At 39.9% G+C, this 26095-nt stretch overlaps 1 protein-coding gene across 1 annotated transcript; it reads right to left on the minus strand.

Moving 5' to 3' along the window:
* On the minus strand, positions 253 to 20574 carry LOC18781773 (auxin transport protein BIG). The gene is made up of 14 exons (XM_020558980.1): positions 20003 to 20574; positions 19662 to 19768; positions 19115 to 19280; positions 12946 to 19019; positions 12067 to 12684; positions 11758 to 11938; positions 10385 to 10619; positions 5754 to 10298; positions 5446 to 5668; positions 4723 to 5124; positions 4050 to 4193; positions 2560 to 3579; positions 1659 to 2165; positions 253 to 1287 (listed from the first exon to the last, which is right to left on the minus strand). The coding sequence occupies exons 1-14, from the start codon at positions 20259 to 20261 to the stop codon at positions 460 to 462; spliced, it is 15309 nt and encodes a 5102-aa protein (XP_020414569.1). The 5' UTR covers positions 20262 to 20574; the 3' UTR covers positions 253 to 459.

A 26095-nucleotide genomic window follows, 5' to 3' on the forward strand; every position in this document is an offset into this window, starting at 1 on the left:
AGATCCCAGCCACTGCTGGTGCTTGATCATAAGAATTGCAGCCGTATCAATGTCAACAGGTAGGCCAAGTATTACGTATTATTAAAAATATGTATTTTATATATTTATTTGAACTATAGAAAAATTTGTGGGTTTCAGATCAGCAAGCAACTTCTGACATGGAACTCCCAATTCAGGCATGATAAGAGGACGAAACTCGCAATTCAGGCATGATAAGAGGACGAACAAGAACTATAATTGGAAAATAACACATTTTTGGGAGAAAAACATTTCTATACCAGGGAGTCATATGTATTGAACAAACTCAGAATAGAGAGTTGCGGAGTTTGAACCCCTTCATACGTATGGGGTATGGGGTTATGTAATTCACAAGCATCACTATTTTTACAAAAAAATTAAACCCCGTAGCCAAATACAGCAAGCAACACATACAACGCCCCTAGGTCTAACAAAAAATCCTCAGCCTCTCCCTGCATTGATTGCAGCGCGCACAAAGTCCTCGCAGTTCGTAATGCCGCCAGAAAGCACATCAGCTAATACACCAATTATATCGAATGCCTCCTGCAAATCACTGGAAGAACTCATCTCATCGAGCCACGACAGCAACTCCTTAGAGAAATCCACCATCTCCTTTACATTCAAAAGTCGCTCTTTCATCACTACCTCCCAACCTTCCAAGCTTCCACTGTCATCTTCCCCTTCTGATGCAGTAGAAGTACCTTCTGTTCTGGTCAATGACAGATTTGCTGATTTTTGTACCTTGAAGAAACGTTGCAGCTGTTCAATTAAGCCAGTGTAGACGAGCATTGGTCTAATGACGGACAAAAGCTCATCAGCACCCCCAATTTCTGCACTTGGACTTTGGCTTGTATTTCCCGACTCTATCTTGACTATAGGTGATGAACTGGATGATGTGCGACCTGCTGAACGGCCATGCGTGTGCTGCATGTAGGCATGGTATATTCCACGCTGCAAGAAGGCTCGGCGGTGTTGCACCCAGGATTCATGAGATTCCGAGAGAAGTGAATTCACCATCATAAATTGGACAGTTTCTTCAGATCCCAGAGACGGTTGTTTTTCAGGAGTAGAAGGTCTGGAATCTAAGCTAGAAGATGTCAAATATGTTGACACAGACTTGGCCATTGTATGACGCTGAGATGGGCTTCCCTGATCAAGAAGGTGACGCGCCATTTGGATCATGAAAGGAAGAAATCTGGAGTTGCTTTCCCTTCCACCACCTCTGCTTTCTGCACTAAATGATGCCCCAGTCGCAAATCGAGCTAGCATCTATATAACAAAGGTTCATAGATGTTAGGGTCAGATTTATGATGCCCAATCAATCCATAGTAGAAAGACATGGATGCGGTCACCTCAAGGAACTCATTCATACTCACGGTACTTGAAGCATCACCACAAGTTAATCAGTTCATGTAAGATAGTAAATGAAATTGCTCTTGTGATATCATTATCCTATCCTAAATTTATATTATTCCTAACATGCAAAAGGTTTAATCAAGGAAACCATCAGTATACATTAATCATTTTGTTAATGCAATCTTCTAAACATAGAGAAAATGCAATGCACAAGGGAAGAACAAGACCATCACAACAAAAAGGCAAAATAACAAAAGAGAAGAAAATGAAAGAAAGTGTTATACCAGAACAATGTCATATGTTAACAGCCGAAGACGACTTGCATCAGCACGTCCTAGAGCATTGAGGTTGTCCCAGTACTGGTCAACATAGCGAATATACTGTGCTAATGGAACAGATGGACCTCTCACAGGGAACAAAGAATTGCAAAGAGATTCATTGTTTCTGAGAGTTGCTCCTTCCCACTCTTTCTTTGGATTTTTCAGAGCTGCGTCTGCTCTCTTCGCTTCCTGGTGGCACTGGAAATGAATAATGTTGAAATAACTAACAGTTGTATAAACACACTCCCCACGAGCACTACCAGAAGGCCCTGCACCTAAATTCACTCGTTTGCTATAAGAGTAAACACCAAGCAAGTCAGTAGGCCTTAAACTGTAACCCTCTCGGCAAACCATGCATGCTAACCCATCCTCCTCCTCCTCCTCCACATCTTCTAAACCTTCAAGCAGTGGTCGAGCAACAATAATACGCTCACCACCATCTGAAGCTAGCTCCTGTCGCATTCCAAGCCCCTGAGTTTATGAAGAAAGAGGTAACTATCAGCTTACAGATAATATTAATGCTAACAGGGAGGTCAAATAAGAAAAGAAATGCAAACACGACTAAATACTATCCTAATTCTAACAAAATAATCTTCAAACTAACCTTCTACCATCTCTTACAACGTATTATAGCTTCCACTCACTGACTATAAAGAAGATTACACTCAAGTTTTAAGTTACGAATAACAGGGCAGGATACCCCATTTCCCAACATTGCAACGAAACTTTTTGATGTATATTTAACTTAAGAATTACTGTAAGCAACTAAACTAATCGATCTACTAAAACCTTTGATTCAGTGGCACCTGCTTTCCTTTAATTTAAAGATAAGCTGGGTAAAAAAACCAAAGTCAATGGTAATTACCAGAAGTAATTCCTCTCTCTTCCTTAAAGCTCTACGTCTCATTTCATCCCTGGTGGCATGTCTCAACATCAGCACCTTCTCCTCCAAAAATCCATCTCCTTTTCCCTCCTTATTTGAAAGCGTGTCCAACAAGTTTTCAGCCCTCGCTCCTATCTCATTTTCCCCTGAGACCCCTTCTAAAGCATGAAGCAAAGGTAATATCCCTCCCTGATCAATACACTTCTGAGTGGCCAAATGTCCTGTTGACAAGCCCCTCAGCATAGACAATATCAGTGGAACAGATGGCAATTTTAAGCCTATTGCCCATTCTGTAGTTGATTTAAAACCAGCCTTCCCCGCTACTGAAAAACTATCCCTCAGATGTCCAACTGCAACACCAGTAATACCCCTCTCAAGAATAATGTCTTTCAATCTCTCTCCACAGGAGCTTGTTTTGAGAGACTCAGAGACCCTTACAAAATTTTCTAGTGTGAATCTTTGTTTTGCAGCTTGCTGGGCAATGTTCTCATCTTTTGGGTTATCTTCATGTTCTTTCTGCAGCCGATCATATTCTCTCCAGTCTTGCAAGGGTGGGCTGAAGTGCAGGATAAGAGCTTCCATTGCAGCAGGTTCACCATATGTTAAGTAGGGCAAGATTCTCGCAACCATCTCAGTGTTCCTCTGCTGTTTGTTTGATTTCTTAAGGCCCAAAGGATGAGACAATCTCTCCAGAAACATGAGGACTATTTTCTTGGCCTGTTCACCTGTCTCTTCACTAGTGACAGTAAGAGCACTCTGTGTGATGTTAATGTTGTCACTTTCATTAGCTTCCAGTGTCAGACTCTCAACAATCAGAAGTATGCCTTCAGCCGGTTCCATGGCATCCACAGAAAAGGCATGTCTTGCAGTTTCAAGAAGTAAACCTAAAGCTCCTAACCTCAGCAAGGCCCGCCTGTTCTCTCTTATTTTGCAACAATGCATGAGGAGATTTAGAACAGCTACCAATTGCTCTTGGTTGGACTTGAAATCATCCCGCAAACGCTGTACATTCATATTATAAGTCAGATATTTCAACAATAAGTGGCAAAAGGTTTCCCTTACAAAAACAAAGGAATGAAAAACAAAATAAAAGAAAGACGTGTAAATCCTGGACATGGAAATCTAACTAAAGGAGTATAACTATACCCACAGAACAACTGAACATCCAGACGGCCCTTTTCTTTAAATAATAAAAAAATTGAGGATGTGAGTAATCTGACAACTGTAAGATTTAGAATCCATAACCCCCAATCCAAAAAGAAAAAGTAAAGATTAGTAACGCAAATGTCAGTGATGGTTTATAAAAGCTGTTTCCCAAGAAATAAATTTTTCAATCCACATGCTTAGGAGTTCAATGTGTATCTTACACAGTTATGTTTTACTGCAACATAAATGGAATACATTTGACTTGAAAAAATAAAAAGGAACTCTTCAAAATCTGGGAAGGACAATAAATGCAAGATGCAACACACCTGGATCATGCTCAATATAATTTCCAGCCCATCATACTCACGAACAGCACCTGCAATAGCAAACTCGACCTCTGGATCTTGTGACTCCTCTCTATCTTCTTCCAATTCTTTTATCATAGGCTCAGTTGCTTCACCATCTAATCCCTGGCAATTGTAGCCAAAAAGATACATCAAAAGACATCAAGGTAGGAGAAAACAAAGTCAGTAGAAAAAACGTCACACTACAGATACACCATAGATCCGTTAGGAATGAAGGATGTAAGGTTGCATCTGGAAGAACAAATTTAAATAAGGGATTTGAATGTAAAAACCAAGATTAAGTTGGCTGAAATATTATGGAGAGTACCTATCTTTAGATGTTAGCTAAAGTCATGGATTAATTCAAGACTTTAACTAGAAAATGAATTTGTAGGTGAATTATATCATCTCAAATTTATGCTTTAAATGATTTGACAGTGCAAGAACTTCTTTAGTTTTGTATAGAATTTTATATGTCACTGTTAGAATTTGGTTTCTGCAATCTGATTGTAAGTTTAGGACCAAACTCCTATATATCAAAGATTGACAAATGAGTGGAGCAAAAAGGTGTTTCCTTCGTCATTTAGAAGCATACAGTAATCAGTGAACACACTTTTATTTGGTAAGTAATTAGATAAGAAAATATGTAACAAACCTGAAGCCGATACGTCACTGTCATAGGTGGAGAGTCTCTAGCTGATGGAACAGCATTAGGGGATAACAATGTAGTATTAGCCATGGCGTTTGAAGATTGATTTGACTTCTTCCAGACTTGCTCATAGACTTGAGCTATGCTCAAATCAAGAGAAATAATGTTTCCAGCAACTAGCAATTCCATCCCATAGTCATCTTCAAGAAGACCTAATAGATCCAACTGATGGCAGATTTTATTCTTGACATCCCGCATCAGAGGACCAATCTCAGAACTAGAATAGGGATTCTTTGTCATAGACCCCCTAATGAACTCTTCTTGCGTATGTGCCTTGTTTAGAACCAGCAGATACACCGGCTCTGGCTTTGAAGGGCAGATGAGATTGCAGAGCTGCTCCAGTATAAACTGTACATATAATTGAAAATGAGTGCTGACACATAGGTTGGTGAAAACAAAACTGAATCCCATGCTTACAAATAAAATAAAAGACAAAACAAGATAAATGTTAAAACACACATGCAAAAATGAGAATGGGGAAAACTTGTAGAAGAAACTATGCAGAACCCAAGAAGTATGTGACTTTTATCAATATAGAAGGAAAAAAAAAAAAACTAATATGAACTGGATAATTAAGACACTACATTAGTACTTTCATGGGTTATAAAACGATCTAAAATCATCATTTGGAAAATAGTACATAATGCACAACAATAAATTCGTCCATACCAGGCAAGTTCGGCCCTTTCTCTCCTCTCCATGGTTTTGCAAACCACAGATACAGGCTCGAATGAACTGCCGTTTATTTTCACTGCTTTCAAGCAAAAGGCTATCTAAAAGGTCTTTTAGAAGCCGATTGCAATCACTAATTAACTTCGTCTTCTGCACTACCAAGCCACGAATAACAATAAGAGCCTCAAGAATCTCCGACAGCAAATTGTTTCGCATGAATCTGACATCAAGATGAATTAAGTAAGATATCAAGAATGAAATCAGTTAAGCAAAAAATTAGAAAATAGTAAAGAAATCAATCGTACCTGGATCTAATATTTGGAACCTCCAAAAATTTACCAAGCAACTCTATAAGCTTGTGGAGTATAAATCCCTGTGAAATGTCAATATGCATGCTCCTTTCTAGGGACTCGACATTGCCCACTTCTTGAGTAATTAGTTTACAAATTGTGCCCAGGCATCCACGCACAGTCAAAAACAGACGGGCATCTTCTGAATCTATCATCTTGAACAGTGACTCAAAATATTCCGCAGCACTTTCACCAGCAGAAAGAGTTGCTGGTAACAAGGACACTAGTAAGTTCAATAACCGAAATCGTCTTGATGTACTTTGGGCACAGAGCAGACTTATCAACATGCACATCTCCGACCTTATAGATTGAGAACAAGCACTAAGAACAAGTTCAGTAACCCATGACCCCAGCTCAAATGCTGATAAGTCATTCTTTGCTGTCTTACTAGTACGCCGCTTCCACCTGAGTGCATATTTAAGAGCAAGGAAATCTTGTCTTTGAGGTCGAGGCCTCTGGCTACCACCTTTAGTTGACTGGGACACTTTGTATTGCCTTCTAACAAAATCAAGATATGATGCCCCCTTCTCCCACTCAGCATAGCTTAATAATTGAATATCCTGAGTCTTTTGTGATGCATCCCAGTTTTTATCTAATGATTCTGGAGTAGGCTTGCCCCCACTGCCAAGTCCACCCAAAGATCCAGATATAGAATTACTTTCATCCTTGATCTGCGAACCAGTAGTAGCTTTTCCCATGCTAGGCTCTTTATCTGGTACATCAGGTTTTGGAGGAGTACATGCCTGAGATATAATCCTCAGACAAGGAAGAATAACGTGCTCAGAAATGGCAGGATGCTTAGCACCCAATTTGATAGAAGAAAATAACAGCTGGAAAACAACACGCAATCTCGATTCCCAAAACTCATCAGCAAGCGAACATACTTCTGACAGCAATGATAACTCTTCACGGGTGGCCAGAGCAATGTCCATGGAGCGATGATGTTCAAGGCAGTACATCACCTTTTTCTGTATTAAGCTATTCAACTCGGTCACTGCATTTATATCACCCTCAGAAAATGCACAAAGAACTGTTCTAGCTTGCACACGAGCCGTTTTAGGACCTTGATGAATGTTATTTTCAAATAGTTCTGTTAAGATGCTAGCAGCAACAAGTTGTCTCTTGGAACTTGGATGCTTTGACAGCACCTGTAATACCTCTAGACACTGTGTCACAAACGTAGTAGCACAGCCGTAGCAATTATTTGGAGACCTGGAAACCACAAATCTTGAAGCAGCAACTCCACTATCTGCACGTTTCTGGTGCAAATAATTCATCAAAACCCGGCGTAATCCTTGCAGTGTCTGAACACTTTTGCTGACAGAATCAAAAGCTGCTTTGCACTTCTCACCGTATAGGACACCAAGAAGAGCTATTTTTCGGTTAATCTTACATGCAGGCCCAGGTAAGGAGACCATCATTTGCTGAACAGAATCCTTCTGTTGCGAATCTATTTCATTCTCGCCAACACTTGAAACAATCTTGAGGAGGGGCTTCTTGAATCCTAAAAGTTGCTGATATCTCCTATGAGCATTTTCTGATTCAGTTTCTATAGCAGCCAACCCTCTCTTCATATCTTCATCATTTTCCATGTCATCAAAAGTAAAACTTGGCTTCGCCATGAAATTGAACTCAAATCTACCATATTTACTATAGCCACACTCGTTGCAGAGAAAGGAATCCAGATTTTCATAATTAATGTTGCGGCATTGCCTGCATTGATATGCATTCTCGTGGCAATTGCCGCATATACCATGCTTATCAGTGACCGGTCGACTGCAACGTGGGCATTGCAATGGTTCAAGAGACAAAGCCTGAAGATTTTCATAAAAGGAATCCAGCTCAATCATGAAGTTACAAGCTGTTATTGGAATGGGAAACTCCACTTTAAGTTCAGTCTGATTGAAAGCAAGATGACAACTCTTGGCCCGTTTCCACAGAGACCAATTATTCTTCAATTCTGACAAGTCAGCCACAGGTCGATTATTGTAATACAGGTTCAAAACTTTCACTGATTTAGACTTCCGTGCATCATGAACATTCATGGTCACAGTCTGGATGGTGTAACTCCCAGTACATTTCACTATGATGCGGTTGTCAGTGAATTTTGTTTCAGATTTCAGACTTTCTAGCTTCATCCTGCTGTATGGTACCTCAGGAGAGCTGCAGGCAACACAAGGCTCACTCTCAAGATAGTACCCATCAAATTCAACTAATCCACTTAAAGTGTTGTATATGCGGGAATTTGGATGATTTGCTAAAAGCTCATTTTGTGAATGAAGTGTTTCAAAGAGGCATCTGATTACATCTGGGGTTAAGCATCGATCCACAAGTTCACTGCTCTGTTGCTTTGAGCTGATATCTGGAACTTTACCCAGCAACCATGTGACAAGTTCAGTATACTCAACAATATTTTGACCATACATTGGTAGACATTTTACTTTCTGCAAGAGAGCCATCATCATAGTTTCCTTGAATGATTGCTTAGCATGATGCCAAACACCAAAAAGAACACACTTGGCCTCTGCACGCACAGAGCTAGAATTCCATTCCAGCAAAAAGCAATCAATGAATTGCTTCAAGACATCTCCACCCTTGTCACTGAAGATATCTATCACCGACTCCATATCCAAATAGGACTTGTCCGAACCAGATTCTGTTCCTTCTTCACCTTTCTTCTTCTTTTTGGGATCCTGAGATTGTGACCCTGATTTGTTTGAATTAATACCTGAATCCACAGCTTCATTTTTCTGTAATGAATTACCAATATCCTTTCCTGCGTAGAAGGAAAGATTCAACAGCTTCAAAATCTGAATAACTGACTCTTCTCCAAGATAGAACACTCCGTTTATCAAGAATGGCAAAAAATCTGAATGCCTCAAACAGTACTTCTGCCAGTTCCGAGGTCGTGCCGCAGCTACTTCAGCCATAGTAGAGAGACATTTAACTATCTTAACACTTCTCTCATATGACAAAGGATTTTGAAACCCACCGGATTTGTTCACATGTTTGAAAAGTTTTTTCATCTCACTTGAAAACTGCCAAGAGTCTCGCACACTATAATAATGAGTTTTGCTTCCAGAGAGATGGAGGAAAAGCCGCCTTGCATATCTTCTCACAAAAGTCGTGTGAGGATTGTTAATGTAACTGCACAGGACATCCTGATATCCATCTAGCTTCAGATCCTTGCCAGAGGAGATCTTTGACACCTTCTCTTTCTCTCCAGTCTTGTCTTGCTTTTCAGGTCTGACCAAAGTGTATACCAGCCGAAAGGTATTCTCCAACAACAACCTATGGTAGTCCATAAAAATATCTGTACGGTGGGCTTTTGCATATGAGTCTGAAAAGAAAGGAGAAAAATTACCAGCCACAACATCCCTTCGAACTGTTAACAGAGCTCCACAGCCAGAACCAGGTCCTGCATTTTCATAATTAACAGAAGGGGACTTAAAAACATGCATTAGCTGCTGCAATATGTCCATTAAGTAATTGACAACAGACTGCTGCCTAAGGGAATTGCAAGCTCGAAGCAGCTGGGATGCAAAGTCATTTTTCTCTTGATCATCCAAGGAAGATGAAGCAGCAACTGAGGTGGATGGCGAGATCTGGATGATGGTTTTATCATGTGTTTCTGCTGTCCCACTAGGTTTTGGCATGGAACTGTCACTGCCCGGCTGGTGCCAGTTTCGTAGCATCAGGGTAAAGAACATGAATATAAGTATTGCAACTTCCCCAAATGAACCGCGAGCTTTCGCAACCAAGGGTTGGTTAAGATTAAGCTCATCCAGAAACCACCGAATTAATTTCTCTAAATCTAAGCTTTCAGGCTTTGAGATGTCTATAAACGGTCCACCAACAGCAGAAGATAATCTGTAGAAGAGCTGCATAATAGGAATCGCCCGGACCCCTGATGTTGACTGCATCCATCCCTTTAATTGTTCAAGAAGCTCCGAGAGAATCAAGGAATTCAAAGCTCGTTTCGAAGCAGAAATTGAAACCGGGTCATTCACTGAAGCAGAAAACTCCCCAGACTCATTGGGCTCAAGGACATGAATTGATGGAGCAGAATTCTGGGTCCTCGAATCTGCAGTTACTGGCAATATGCTTGAATCACTTACATCATCTGGTGTGAAGTGGAACTCATTGCCATCTCCCCCTAGTGATTCCACTTCAATGGGTATTGCTGTCATAGGATGATCTCTAGAGTGAGGTGGAGGGAGACGGTCTGCATCCAAAACTTCATAGCATGCCTCACACAGATCAAAATCAGGACAAACAGTACAATGCCATCGCCGTCTAAGTATAGGAACAGTGGTGCAACCATCACAACAGTATTGAACAGATGAAGTGATGGAATCTTCTTCAATCATTACTTGGGCATTTCTGCCAGTAGTGTCAGCATGCACAGGGGCAGATACTGCATTTTCTGCAGCATCATCTGTGGCCAACATAGTTTGCTTGGGAAATGGAACCTGAAGCAACCTTGATGATATAGCCAAGCTGGAAAGAAAATGGTAGTACACGTGACTAACTGAAAAAAACTAAAAAACAAGTTGAACTCACCATGATGTAATAATAACAATTACCTGGTTGAGGTCTGAACAGCCTCATTGGGCGAAAAGAGAAGCTTTTTAAATAATACAACAGCAGGTCCAACAGAGTGTACCCCTGTATCCTTTCCATGCAAAGCCAGGCATTCAGCATAACAATAAATGAGTTCTACAGAAGATATGACAATGTTGTTCATTGTTTGTGTGTCAAGCTGCTCTAAGTCCAAAATTCCCCACAGAACTTGAATAAGCCCATCCACAACTTCAGAACCTGCATCAGGGATGGGAAGAAAGATCCTTTAATTTAAAATGAAGGACGCAGGATGAGTGGAGCAAGCAACCCAAGATAACAAAATGGTTAAAGAAAAATAAAAAAGGCAGTAAATGATCTGAAGAAAAGAAAAAACCATTATGTATGTATAAACTTGCAACACCACTTAAAGAATTGTATCTCTTCTTCCAGTAAGCACTTAAGGACACTTAAAGAAGAGTAAAGAATTGTATCTCTTCTTCCAGTAAGCACTTAAGGACACTTAAAGAATTGTATCTCTTCTTCCAGTAAGCACTTAAGGAGGTCAAGCTGTACAAGTTAACAAAATGGCAGCAATATGGATAAAATCATAATACTTTATAAAAGATCATCTCCTTTTTCCCCTTTTAAATAACTACTTCAAAGACAACAACAATCAACCCATGTCTGTACAAAAATTAACAAAGCTCAAGCCATAGTAACATTCCAACAAAACCCAGTCAGGCGTAGGAAAAAATCAAAATATTATTAACATGGAAAAGAACTGCTGTTTTAGAATGTCAGAAAAGTACCTCATAATACAGTGTAAAACCGATATAGGTAGGCATTACAATAGCACATCAAATAAGGTGATTCAACTCTTTATATGATGCATGCAAAAGAAGAAACTACAAATGAAATAATGCAAACTGTACTTGATCAAATCTTATGGGAAGTAATGTATCATAAAATTTCATACAAATAACTAAAAGGAAAAACAATAATCTGTATATAAATTGGATATTCATACATTATAACTAGGCTGCAAGAAGAACAAAAAATAAACTGTACCACCAATGCCATGATATGGCATGAATAAGCTACAGCTACTTATCACCAATCTCAAAGAAATCAGTGAACAGGTAAGACACATTTTAAGTTGATAAGTTAATATACAGCAAGGAAAAGAACCTCAGCATTATCAAAGCTCGCTAAGTTGAGGAATTTAGGCAGCGAGATTCACTCAGTTTCTATTCCCGTAATAGGTTGAGGTACCATCTACGACACATACTTTTATGATGTGGTTACTACTTAAGGAACATATACTACATCCACCACAAGAGAATGTGAAGTCTTAAACATGTAAACAACTTGGGGCATCAGAGAATGTGTGAAATACCATTTTTCTCTAAGAATGTAGCCAGATTTGAGCGACGGTGCAATGCAATCTTAGATACTGCCCGCATCTGGGCTGTAAACTCTTCAACTATCCATGCCCCTGCAGTACCACCAACCCCAAGCCTTGAAGAGAGTACAGAGGTCGACTTCACCACCCCAAGAAGCCGCATGGTGTCCTTAACCTGAAGGAGAAGATGTCAATTACTGATTAAACAACACATTTCTTCATTTACTAATGCACAAATAAGGACGATCATGCATTGCAAGAAAAAATGTTAATGTATCATATGGATCAAAAGTGGGTAATTACATGATAGTAGGTATCTTTTTTGGGGAACACAGCCTGCAAGACATGGCAAGCAGCAGCCTGCAACAAGGGCTCTCGGTCACTCTCAAATATTTTTTCTAATAACTGCTTGCACCTCAGTTTCATTAGCTCCGGATTAACTTCCTCAGCTTTGGAGCAACCCTGAGACCTGCTCAATGAATAAATGCTGGATAGAAGCTTAAGACCATCTGCTATGACCTGCTCCTGTATAGGAGCAGACTGCATTGATCGGCGTTTTTTCCCAGATCCTGAAAGCAAGGAATTACAACCAAGCACACGAGCTTCCATATCAAGTACAGCATCCATCTTTTCTTTCCAACCAAATTCATCTTTGGCTCTACCATATACTTCAAGGCAGTCAATTCTAGGCAGAGCAGATCCATTGAAGGTTGGTCCAACAGAGATTGTAAATTCTTCATCAGCAAGGAGCGACTCAGCAACTGTAAATGGTATATCATACCAAGACCGCATGCCTTCATCTAATTTAATGACCCGGTGGAAAATAGTAATGTCTGAAGGTATATGGTTTGCCGATGTATTACCAACATGCACGCGAAACCCAACCATGATGATATCAGGGTTTGAATTGAAGACAGATATCTGAGGCAGAAAAAGAAACAATGTTAGAACCATTGTATTTTAAGTTAAACATGAAAGCAAGTTCATTAGAATAGATACAACCGAAAACAGAGTGGATTTGGAACAAGCGGAAGAAAGGAGATGAAACCAGAAACAAGAAAGGAGATGAATACCAGAAACTAGACTAAGCATGCCATGTAAGAAAGGAGAAAGGAGATGAACACCAGAAAATAGACTAAATGCCATGTACGCCAGGTCACTAGACCCTTTTGCAACAATTACCTTAAATCCCGCAGGGCTTGGACTTTCTAGAAAACCATCCTCAGATGCCAAGCTTTGCTTAGCCCCTTCAGAATCACCATTTCTGATGGCATCACCACCCAGTTTCACATCTGCTGTTATGCACACTGTTTTCTCAAAAAAATCAAGTGGAAATTCAGGGTTAACACCAGCATAAGCCTTATTACTGAGAATGCCGGAACCCAATTTTTTGACTTTCTCTGCTGTTACACTAGCACCAGCATCAACTCCCATTGGAACATGTGAGTATATCTGAAGGCTACCATCATCGTGCAAAACAAGACAGTGAATCTTATCTTTGGATAAAGGCTTATAAGCAGTTGCTCCAACAAGAGGTGAAGTCGAACCCACTGCATGTCTCAAGTTCTGTGCGAATAACTCCTGTGATCCCATCGATACAGCAATGGCAGAATTTAATTTTATACTTGAGAAGCAAACGAATAACCCACTGCCTGCCAGCAATTCCTTCCAACGATGAAGTCCAGCAGACCGCAGTTTACCATCTTGTTCCTCCTCGTATATAGTAGATACCTCACTCAGAGATGTGGCATTGGGGCTTAGCCGACCAACCAAAGCAGTGCCATCTTGATAGGATAGGAAAAGTAATTTGTACACTGATGAAAAGTACAAAGATGAACCCTTCGCGTTTATCTCTTTATCCTGTATCTGGATTACTTCCTTCAAAGGTGTAGCCCCAACATTACCGTCCACTGACAACTCTAGCCTGAATAGCCTTCCATTTTCTGAAAGAACAATAAGAAACATCCTCCCTAGAGTTGCCAAAAGAAGTGTTGCATCCACAATCATATCATCTGGCAGTGTGAAGTAGTGTATGGGACTGATGTTGTCCTGAGATAGATCATATATTTTGACAAACCTGTTGGTAACCACCATTAATTGAACCTGAGAACCTGGAACCCAATCAACCCGTCTGATATATGCACCTTGCAGTGCCAGTTCAATGGCAAGACGATCAGTCACTTCACCACGGGGATTCAAGGTAAGGACCTGGCAATCTTCATAGCCTGCTACTGCAAGATAATTCTCCACCACTGGATTGAAAGTAAGCTGCACAATTTCAAATCGAACAACATTCTTGGAGAGGGGCTTAACATTGGTTTTGTCTGCTGTCACTGGTGCAATGGTGGCCTGTCCAATCAACTGCCCAACATCAAATATAGCAACTTTATCACCTTCACCAACAGCAAGTCGCCCTCGAATACTGACACTGAGCAAGGATTTGACAAGAGAACCACTAGCTAAATGTGATTTAAGTTCCTTAGCATTGGAATAGTCTGCCTTTATTTTCAGGTCTAAGGAGCCGCTTTTATATGCCTTCTTCAATTGCAAGAGGTCAACACCAAAAGAAAGCACCTTGTCTTTACCAAGAATGATCTTATTATCTTTTGACAAGTTGGACTCTCTTCTACTAGTTATATAGGGGAACAATGAGGAGCAAAGCTCGAGCACCTGACCTTCAACATCAAGTTCTTCAAGCAACGGTGTGATCCCATCCTGAAGCTCTCTTGGGATGGATAGTCTGAGAGAGTTATCTACATCGGTACTAGTATCCTCGTCAAGATCTGAATCACTTTCTGGCAGCTGCTCTCCATCCTCCGTGAAAGGTAAAAAGGACTGGAAATTACTAGTACTACGGATGGGGGCGCTACTACTTCCTGTGTACTTGCGTGGCTTTAGGCATTGACAATTGCTGCCTCTAACACCCCCAGCTCCACAATCACAAAAGAAACGACTAGAGCGAGAATAAACAACACGATGACCACGGTGACAAACTTTTGCACACACAGAGCAACAGCCTTTTGAGACAGTCAGATCACATGTATAACAGAAGTACCAGTGTTGTTCCATGAAATTGCTACCGCTAGAAGTAAATGTGCAAACTTTAGAAGCAAGGGCCCTTTCACTGTTAGTATCGTCTTCGTCATCCTTATCCAGGCTAGCCACCTCACCATCAGAAGTTCCATCATCCTCATCCTCGTCTACAGAAGTTGCATCACAATCAAGAGCGATGGACCCACCTTCTTCATTAGTAGAAAGGACCAATGTCTCGGAGTTCTTCCTTGAACCTATGGGCCTTGAAGCCATAGGTCCCATACCAAAAGCATTTCCAGGCAGAGATTTTCCTGACAACTTTTCTGGGGTATTCTTACCAGACCCACAATCACTTAAGACACTACAGAAAAAGTCAAAAAGAAACTTCAGGCCTGGTAGCAGGCAATCATTGCCGGTCAGCTTCGGCATCAGCATTATGGTCCTCTTTAAAAGTAATTTCACTGAAGCATCACCCTTTGATAGCTGAACAACAAAATGGAAAAATGATTTGGCAACATGAATATCAAATTTCAAAAATGCAGGATCAAGGGAGACCAGCACAGCTTCAAAAATATGACTCTGCAGTTCTGTTGATTTCAAATCAGAAGGTGGCGATACAATGCATAAAATAAAGTTCATGGTCGACTCCCTCAGAGAGAGAGAACTTCCTTTTGCACTGTTAACTCCACCTGAAGCTTCCACAACACAACCTAAGAGCCTCTTCTCCAACCACTTGGAAAGCAAAAGTAAGTCCATGCTGAGAAATTTGTTTTGGATCTTGTGTTTAAGATCAGGACACAGCTCTCCAGTTAACAGATCAACAAAAAAGCTAAGAACCTTTATGTTAACTGTCTCAGAGTAACAATTATGTAGAGCGTCAATTAGAACCAGTAAATCACCACGCTGCACGCCGAAAAGCGCCTTCACCTGCTCTGGGACATCTTCTACTCCAAGATAGAACTTAAAAATATCAACCTTTGTAGGGTCTTTTCTAAGGCTATCCATCATATCAATAGCCTTGGTGATTATGCACTCATAAATGCTGTTGTCGCTTACTCCTCTGGCATTAATGTCCCTTAGAAAACCCTCCAAGTGCTCTAATAGAATTAAATTGGCATAGTCTGACCCACCCAAGCCTGCACTCAAGCTTTCATAAATGGTTTCACATTTCCCGTGAATGCTTTCAAAGATCCTATCAAACTTGATTGTCACAACAGTATCAAGAATTTGACGAAGTACCTCAATCTCCACGCTGACATTTCCTATCACATCTTTTATTTTAAGCAAACCAACAAGAATGGAAATTATCCCTCTTATGTTAAAAATGCAAGAAAGAAGAATTCCACTATGAGTCTGAAGATTAAATGGGAAACCATGTAACATACATTCCCAGGAGACCCTGCACAAAATTCCTGAAGCTCTTTTATCAATAATAGCATCAAACTTTACCAACAGGTCAAGAACAGACTCCAGACGAAAAGAATAAGTGCCAGTCTTTCCAAGCTCATCCTGAAGGCATCTGTCAAATCCTGAATGTTTAAAGAGCAAGAGTGGTGAAAACCCATCAGCATCCTTCTGGCTATTACCAAACGTAGCAACAAAAGCGTTCTGATAAGCCTGTAAATATCTTTTCAACAAAGATGAAAATATCTTAAACAACATTGAAACATGACCAGCATCCATCAAAGAAGAAATCATCCCTTCGGCAACAGCAATATACTCATTGTCCTTAGACATGTTCTCTATCCAGTTTGAAACCACTCCTGTGACTCTATTCTTCGCACCATACCTCCAGATGCCAACATCAAGCAAGGAAAGTGCCAAAGACAACCACATTGCATTTCTCAAAAAACCCCAGCCTAATTCCTCAATGTATTCAGGTACAAGTTCAGCGTCTAAGTGCTGAAGCAAATGAACTATAACTTCAGAAAAATTGTTTTTCACACCAACACCATGATGACCTAGAATTGAATGGCTGAAGTAAAAGAAATTTGCTATTTCAGAAGTGTCAAGAGTCTGTGGATCACTCCCTAAAGGAAGCTGATGGTCTGTTGCAGTGCCAATAGTTGGAAAGTCCCAACAAAGTACGAAAATGTATCTTTCAATAATGAGATCCTCCACCACTGCAGCCTGTTTACCTTTCCAGAACCCCAGAATTGATGACATGGTTGAACAGATGTCATCCCAACTCAAGCATAATCTGTCAATATTAAGACTGTCTGTGGACAGCGAAGCAGGGAGGGCAGATATATCAATCAGTTGATGAATTAAGGGACTGATGTCAGGCTCTTCTTCACACCATGTAGTCATTACATTTTTAAATACAATTGAGACCCAAGATGACAAATGATCGTTCACCCCAGGCTGTGAACTGGAGTACGGAGCTTCCCTCAACTTGGATCGTAGATGTACAAGCAAAGATGAAGGACAAGTCTGTGGGTAAAATATCATATGGCGAAGCACTAAAATCAACCTTGAAACCAGTAAAGCCCAGCAAGACAAATGTGTACTGTTGAAACCCGAAGCTGGAGCACCAATTGTTCTGAGAGCAGAAAATATTAACTTTGCATGTGATGCCCTTTCCTCTTCAGACGATAAGTGAAATGCCACAAGAAGAATCTCAATATGAAAAGGAGATGGAAGGGCCTCAAGAAGCTCCTTAAAGCTAGGGCATTTTAAAGAAATAGCTTTTGTCTTCTCAGAAACAAAATCCACAAACCCCCTGAAAATTTGGTTTCTCAACCGGCTGCCAGCCAAACCCACCCTACAGAAAAGGGTGTGAGCTAGCAAGGTAAGGGTCTGATTATTGTAAACAAAAGTATCATTCTCAACATTCAAAACTTTCTCAACAAAGTACTCTTCCAGTGAATCAGATAAAGCATGGCGTGTGACAAGGTCCTGAAACAAATCAAAACAAAGTTCATGGGCATGCCCAATCTTTCTCTCTTCATGTGATAGAGAATAGCCCTCAGCACTCCTCTCCTCAGCGCATCCCTGACTGTGGAGTAAGGATAAAAAAATATCAATATGGCTTTTGCTAAGCTTTGAGCAGCCATCCGCAAAAACGGATGGATGCCATTCAGGAGAGAAGATGCACACTTTAAAAAAGCTCAACAGTTCTGTAGCAGCTTCCATTGGCATATTACTCTGGCTAGAGCTAGAGTTAGCAACAACTGGTGGCTGATCATATCCGTCAGTAGATCCACGGCCACTTTCAGAGAAAAGGTCTCCAAAAAGGGCTTCTTCTTCATGGCAAACCACATTTTCCAATTCAGAGCTGCAAGTAGTTTTTGCACAACTAGAATATGACCTCTCCACCTTTGGCCTCAGTTTCACTCCCTCCGAATGAAGGAACAAGATAAGATGCATTAGATCATCCATCCATTGTTTTGAGGAAGGGAATATCATCTGTACTAGATGTTCAAATGTGAACCTGTGAAGTAAAGGAACTTTCTCAGAATGAACAATGCATGAAGGGGAACCAAGAAAATTGACACTACTGCCAACAAGTTCTGTGTCTAACTCCTTCCAATTGACAGCCCGACTAGTCTGTCTCTTAAGGTCGTGAATGAGCATCAATATGTAAACAACAATTCGTGGAGAATAAGCTAGTGGGGGCTTCAGGTTAGCAGCAGACTTGTTATATCTCCATACAGAAGAGTCTAAATTATCTAGTATGGAAGCTACCACACACACTTGGACATTCAAGAAAACACTGCTGTTGCAGAAAGTAACCCGGACGAGTTCAAGGAAGTCTTCCAGTAGCAACAGAGTGAGGCTCTCAAAACTACCATCGGCTGCAACATTGCTATTTACAAACTCAAATCCAGATCTAAACAACACAGGCACTGCATCAGCAAAAGTACCAACTGCTTGCACCAATGAGGCATCATATTCAATATATGGGATGTCCTTCGTGAGACTTCCAAGTAGCTTTATAATCCTCAAACTGAAAGACAGCCTCTTATAGAAGTTTGTCCCAGCCATCTTCTCATCAAACATATCTGGGAGCACAATGAGTTCCTTACAGAGCAAGATCAAACGTTGAATACACCCCACGTGAGCAACTGCCCAATGTTGAGATAGAAAAACCAATTTGTTCAAATCCTGGTGGACAGTAGGCCCACCAAACCCACTGGTCTGCCTATCAGATTGTATGCACTCAGAAGCTAAAGACATAAACAGACGATCCACCGGTTTCTCTGACCTTGAGCAATTGACACCTTCTCATACACATAAAAAGTATATAACATCAGTACCAGTAAGACATGAGGCAACAACACTAGAAGAAATCAAGTCTTACAACCAAAACAATCACCTTGAGGGCCACATTTAATGTGGTTATCAAACTCATTACCACAAGAACTACTGGTAACAGATGGTAACAATTCCACCAGACTATCAACAGAGCAAGGTTGCAGTGTGTCAGGTGCTTTATCCATTTCATCAACCAACGCTATCTCCAAAAGCTGCACCATCATACTCTGCAAAACAACAAGAATTGGACTATCAAAACAAGATAGAGCCACTACTCACCTCCCCAAACATGTGTAAACAGGTAGCAATGCAGAACACTAAATACATAAAAATTAAAATAAAAAAATAAAAAAAAATTTTATTTTTTTTAATTTTAAAGGGATTTTTGGAATAATCAGAAACCAACCCAACAAAAGAGGACCTCATCCATAAATCCAAAAAAATATGGGTACAGGGGGCAGAGAGAAAATAAAAATGATCTCCCTCTCTCCCTCCTTCACACAAGACACAAGACAACAGAGCAAATTGATGTTTGCAATTAATGCGGCTAAGCAGAAGTAAAATTCAAACTAAACTAGTCATACCATATCGAAAGAAGAACTACTAACCTGAATGCTCATATCTTCGCTGTTAAATTCTGATCTCTCCAAATAACATACAGCAAATTCCAACGACAGTTGCACAATGGCAACGATTATTGCTTCCGCTTGCCCCACTACAAAGAAATTAAGTACATTTATTACCACTAGCAAAAAGTACAACCACTTACATGTAAAAGCAAAAAAAGCTAGAAGCTACAGGCATACAGAGAAAACTAGCAACAACCCACAATCAAGTACTTGGAATTTGATATACTCTACTTCTATATTCAAAAGATAGCAAGAGAAACTCAAGCGGAAAGAGTAGGCCACTAATTTCACGTAGAAGAAAATGAAATGAAGCCAAGTACCCAATAGAGATCGAGAGGAGGAAGCGATGGCATAGGCAATCGAATAAACTGCTTGAATTTGAGAATCGGCCCATGATTGGAACCCTAGCTTCCCGTCTCCGGCGGCCTCAACGCCGCGTTTAAGAATCAGAAAAAGGTTCTCGAGGCCAGGTCTGATGGAGTCGGAGGAGGAGCGCAGCCTCTGCAAGAGATCAGCAGAGGAGATGGGTTTGTTTTCCGAGTAGAGAGACTCGACGAGTTTGGGGAAGGCCTCGGCCATGAGGAACGAGACGATCGGGTGAAAGACAAGTGAGAATTAGTGCATCGGAGAAAAGGCAAGAAAGAGAGAAGAAGAAGAAGAAGAAGAAGAGTGTTTGGGTCGGTAGTGAGGTTGAAAAATGAAATGGGTCTATGGAATAAAAATGTAAATGTTTTAAGGCGGTCGAGAGGAATTTAGTAAAAAGCAAATTTGTGGTGATTGATGGGTTTAAGGAGACCTTTTTACTTTTACTATTTACTTATTATGGAAAAGAGTTTGCTTTTTTCCCAAGCAAATGTGATTCTTGGGAATATTTTTTTTTATATTTGATATGCAATGTAATACAAATGTTTGTCGTTTAGATAGAGAAAGTGCAATACCAATGCGTTATTGATATAGACTTGTAGTGATACTTATCTTCTCGATAAAGAAAAGTAATACCGACCATAAACAGTAAATCAGTAAAATTACTAACTGAATTTGTTTGTAACACATGATTGTATGAGGAAATTAACTATTAGTTTTAGTTGAAGTCACATGAGATTAATAAATGGATGAGAATAAACATAGTATGTTCAAATCATTATGTAAGAAGAAGAAGAAGAAAAAAAAATTTTAATCTAGTATGGATTGACGAAAAGAAATCTCAAAGAAGATGCATGTCTTATCATCCAAGAAAGATGAATGAGACAAAATAAACTTTTGACGAAGACCATAAAATTAAAATAAAGTAAATAGATAACATTCGAACACTCATGACAATTATTATCACTTTGAATGAATCGGGTGTAAATAAACTCAACAATAGGTGTTATAATATGCGACAGAAATTAGGCTTCTTCCTCATTGTAAATGTGCAGCACAATTAGTAATTATAAGAGCATGTCTAGTGGGGTGTTTAGCCCAGGCCATGGCTGGTTTAAGCCTAAAATAGTAATATTGGATTGCTAATGGGAGGATTTGGCCTAGGTCAAGAAACCCGGGCTCCATGGGGGATCTATATTTGTGTAAATGGTTTGGTCAATTGAGATTCTTACAACTTTGTTCCATGGAGATATATTCTAATTATGCAAAATGAAATTTGATATTGATTGAATAATGAGTTTCTATATGTCAATACATATAAAAGGGTTCTTTATAATTGGACACGAAATATACGGGAAGAGGAGTTCAAACGTTATATTTCGGTGTGGCAAATAGCTTGTCATGCACATAAATATTTTACTCACCATCGTTCATCAGTGAAGAAAAGGAAGAAGAAGAAGAATAAGGCTTATTATCACAAAACGTCCCTAAGGTTTACGAAATTATCAGATTGCATCCTTAATGTTTTTTTTTTGTCACTCGTGGTCCTCAAGGTTAGTATGTGCGATCACAAATGATCCCTGCATTAGGTTCCGTCAAAAACTCCGTTAGTGTGCTGACGTGGCATATATATATATCACAAAACATCCCTGAAGTTCACGCACCTAATGTTTCGAATATGGAGTTTATTAAATTCATATATGGAAAACAACATAGAATCGTAATTCATGTGTGACTTTTATACCCGCACATGGAAAAGAAATGAAAAGCTAGAGCTTAGAAGATAAGAAGCAAGACCCAAAGATCAAACACTTTAAACAAATGAAAATGATCTCTTTTGTAGACGTACAAACCTTACACAGACTGACTTTGATGCTGTACCCCAAAAAAACAATAAAAGAAAGGAAGGAAAAACAGTTTATCAAGGTTAATGAGACGTTCTTGTTTTTTGTGGCGGTTTTTCAACTTTCAACGGCGGTTTTTATAATTTAGCTCCGGTTTTTGTACTTTTCGTTAAGATTTACTGTTCAAAATCATGGCAGACATCAAACTGAGCATCCTACCCTTTCTAATGACAACCAACAACAACTTTGGAACCCCCCTGCCTCTCCCTTTGTCAAAGTCAACGTGGATGCATCATGGAATCCAAACTCAAAGAGGGTTGGCATTGGTATCCTAATTAGGAACACTCATGGAGACTTTATCAAGGGTTCATCCATCCCATCTGTGGCGAACTCTGCTATTGAGGCTGAGGCACAAGCTTGTCTTGAAGACTGTAAGCTCGCTGCTGAGATGGGTTATCGTCAAGTAACTTTTGAATCTGATTGCAAGGAAGTAATCTCTCCTTTGAAGGGCCCCTTATCCAATGGAAGGTGGGAAATCTATCCTATCCTAAGTACTGTTTGAGATGTTTTGAACTGCTTCCAGACCTACGTTTGGACGTGGATTCCTAGAACCGCCAACCAAGCGGCAGATCATTTGGCAATGCTTGCCATTTCGAGGATGAGCCCGGAAGTATGGGTCAACCGACCCCCATCCTCTCTAATGCATATCCTGAACAAAGATGGTTTACCATGCCCCCCAAGGAGTGCTTAATGTTTGCGGATGTGTGGGCTTCTCGACGTATCCGGTTGTCTTATGACTACGTCTTTTTATTAGTCCTTCTTCTATGCAGCTGTGATGTTTTATTTCTTGTTGTTCGTTGTGCCTAGCTCCTTTATAGGTTGTGTACTTTCTCTTGGCTGTTTGCCTTTTTATGAAAATTCCATATTTCAGACCAAAAAAAAAAAAAAAAAAAAAACTCCAAAGTGACTTTAGCTGCGGAAAAAGCCGTCGCTAACTGCAGCTATAGGAGCTTTTATCTACGACTCGGAAAATCGCCGCTAAAACGTAGATTAAAATTTCAACGAAAATTTTTATGCAAAAAAACAAAACACCTTCCTTTTTAATCTCTTTTATTGTTCATACACATATTACATGGCATTTCTATTTGAAGTCTCGTCCAAATAACTACAATTGGATACATGAAGCAGATGAACAATGTCTTCAAGAAAATTATTTTTCACATCAACACCACGACGACCTTGAATTGAATGGCTGAAGTAAAAGATATTTGCTATTTCAGAAGTGCCAAGAGTCTGCAGATAGCTCCCTAAAGGAAGCTGATTGTCCTTTGCAGTGCCAATAGTTGGAAAGTCCCAACAAGGTACGAAAATGTATCTTTCAATAACAAGATCCTCCACAATTACAGCCTGACATGGTTGAACAGATGTCATCCCAACTCGAGCATAATCTGTCAATATTACAACCGTCTGTGGACAGCAAAGCAGGGAGGGCAGATATATCAATCAGTTGATGAATCAAGGACTGACGTCAGGCTTTTCTTCAAACAATCCAGTCATTACATTTTGAAATACAATTGAGACTCAAGATGACAAATGATCGTTCACCCCGAGCTGTGAAGTGGAGTACGGAGTGTCCCTCAACTTGGATCGTAGGTGTACAAGCAAAGACGAAGGACAAGTCCGTGGGTAAAATTTCATATGGCGACGCACTAAAATCAAACTTCAAACCAGTAAAACCCAGCAAGACAATGTGTACTGTTGGAAACCGAAGTTGGACCACCAATTGTTCTGCGAACAGAAAATATTAACTTTGCATGTAATGCTTTTTCCTCTTCAGAGGATAAGTGAAATGACATGAGAAGAATCTCAATATGAAAACCAGATGGAGCTAGAGTTAGAGTTAGCAACAATTGCTGGCTGATCGTATCCATTTGTAGTTCCACAACCACCTTCATAGAGAAGGTCTCCAAAAAAGGCTTCATCTTCATGGCACGCAATATTTCTAATTCAGAGCTGCAAGTAGTTTTTGCACAACTAGAATATCACCTTTCCACCTTTGGCCTCAGTTTCACTCAAGGAAAAAGATAAGATGCATCAGATCATCCATCCATTCATTGCTTTGAGGAAGGGAATATCATTTGCACTCGATGTTCAAATGTGTGCCTGTGAAGTAAAGGAATTTCTCAGAATGAACAAGGCATCTAGGGGAATCAAGAATATTGACGCTATTGCCATCAAGTTCTGTGTCTAACTCCTTCCAAATGACAGCCTGACTAATCTGTCTCTTAAGGTCGTGAATGAGCATCAATATGGAAACAACCAATCATAGAAAATAAGCTAGTGGGGGCTTCAGGTTAGCAACAGACTTTGTTTTATCTCCATAAAGAAGAGTCTAAATTGTCTAGTGTGGAAGCTACCATGCAAAACACAGTTGTTGCAGAAAGTACCCCAAATGAGTTCAAGAAAGTCTTCCAGTAGCAACAGAATGGGGTCTCAAAACTACCCTCGATTGCCACATTGATATTTACAAACTCCAATACAGGTCTAAACAACCCAGGCACTACATCAGCAAAAGAACCAACTGCTTGCACCAATGAGGCTTCATATTCAATATCTAGATTTCCTTTGAGAGACTTCGAAGTAGCTTTATAAATCCTCAAACTGAAGGACAGTCTCTTCAAGAAGTTTGTCCCAACCATCTTCTCATCAAACATATCTGGGATCACAATGAGTTTCTTACAGAACAAGATCAAACATCTACTGAACCACACATGAGCAACTGCCCAGCCTGAGAAAAATTTATTTGTTCAAATCCTGATGGATAGTAGGCCTGCCAAACCCACTGGTTTGCCGATCAGATTGTATGCACTCATAAGCTAAAGACATATCCAGACGATCTAGCGGTATCTCTGACCCTGAGCAATTGACACCTTCTCATACACATAAAAAGTACATCATCAGTACCAGTAGGCCATGAGGCAACAACATAGAAGAAATCAAATCTTACGACCAAAACAATTACCTTGTGGACCAAATTTAGTGTGGTTATCAAACTCATTACCACAAGAACTACTGGTAACAGATGGTAACAAGTCCACCAGACTATCAACAGAGCAAGGTTGCAGTGTGTCAGGTGCCTTATCCATTTCATCAACCAACGCTATCTCCAAAAGCTGCACCGTATTACTCTGCAAAACAAAACAAAAATAGAGCAACTACTCACCCCCTCCCCAAGCATGCACAAACAGGCAGCAACGCAGAACAGTGAATACATAAAAATTACAAATTATAAAAAAGGATTTGTGGACAAATCAGAAACCAACACAACAAAAAATGACTCATCCACAAATCCACAAAGTTCAGGGTACAGGGCACAGAGAAAAAGTAAAAAAATTCACTCCCTCTTTCCTTCACACAAGAAACACTTATTGTTAATGTTGCTACTGATTTGAATCTATTAAACATGAAAGTTTCAGGCTTCTAAGCACAAGACAACAGAGCGTACAATAATAGAGCCACGGAGAGAGCCCTCAAATTGAGTTGTTGAAGTTAATTTTCAGAAAATTTAAGGTGTTTTGAGGGTTAAGGAGGTTTCTAAGTTCAATAAAAATCATTAAAAACTTTGAGTACAAAAGAATCCAGTATAGCCGGGCGGCTATACTCTTTTTACACCGGCCAAGGCCTATGCGCCACGTCGCAACCGGTTACAGCAGAGCGTCACAGCCAACTTAAAAAAAATTGGGGAAAATAAGTATAGCCGCACGGCTATACTATTTCTAGAAGAAAATTAAAAAAGAATCCAGTATAGCGGGGCGGCTATACTCTTTTTACACCGGCCAAGGCCTATGCGCCACATGGCAAACGGTTACAGCGGAGCGGCTGTATTATATTTTTAATTACAATTTTTGAAAAAAAGTATAGCCGTGCGGCGATACTATTTGTAATAAACAATTATGGAAAAACTGAAATTTTTTTCAAAAATATATTATTTTTATTCAATAATATGTTAGAATTATGTGTATAATACGTGAATTTTGCGTCTTACTAAAATTTTTGTTAAAATTAAGTGCACTCAACATGAGAAATAGTGTATAAAACATTATTAAATGTGAAAGTGCAAAAATATTTATGCGGGTAATAGCTTTGGAAAAGTAAAAAATCAAAAAGGGACAGTAGATACTCGAGCAATGACCTAATAATAACAGA

The sequence above is a fragment of the Prunus persica genome, chromosome G3, assembly GCF_000346465.2.
Source record: "Prunus persica cultivar Lovell chromosome G3, Prunus_persica_NCBIv2, whole genome shotgun sequence".
Classification (NCBI taxonomy): Eukaryota; Viridiplantae; Streptophyta; class Magnoliopsida; order Rosales; family Rosaceae; genus Prunus; species Prunus persica.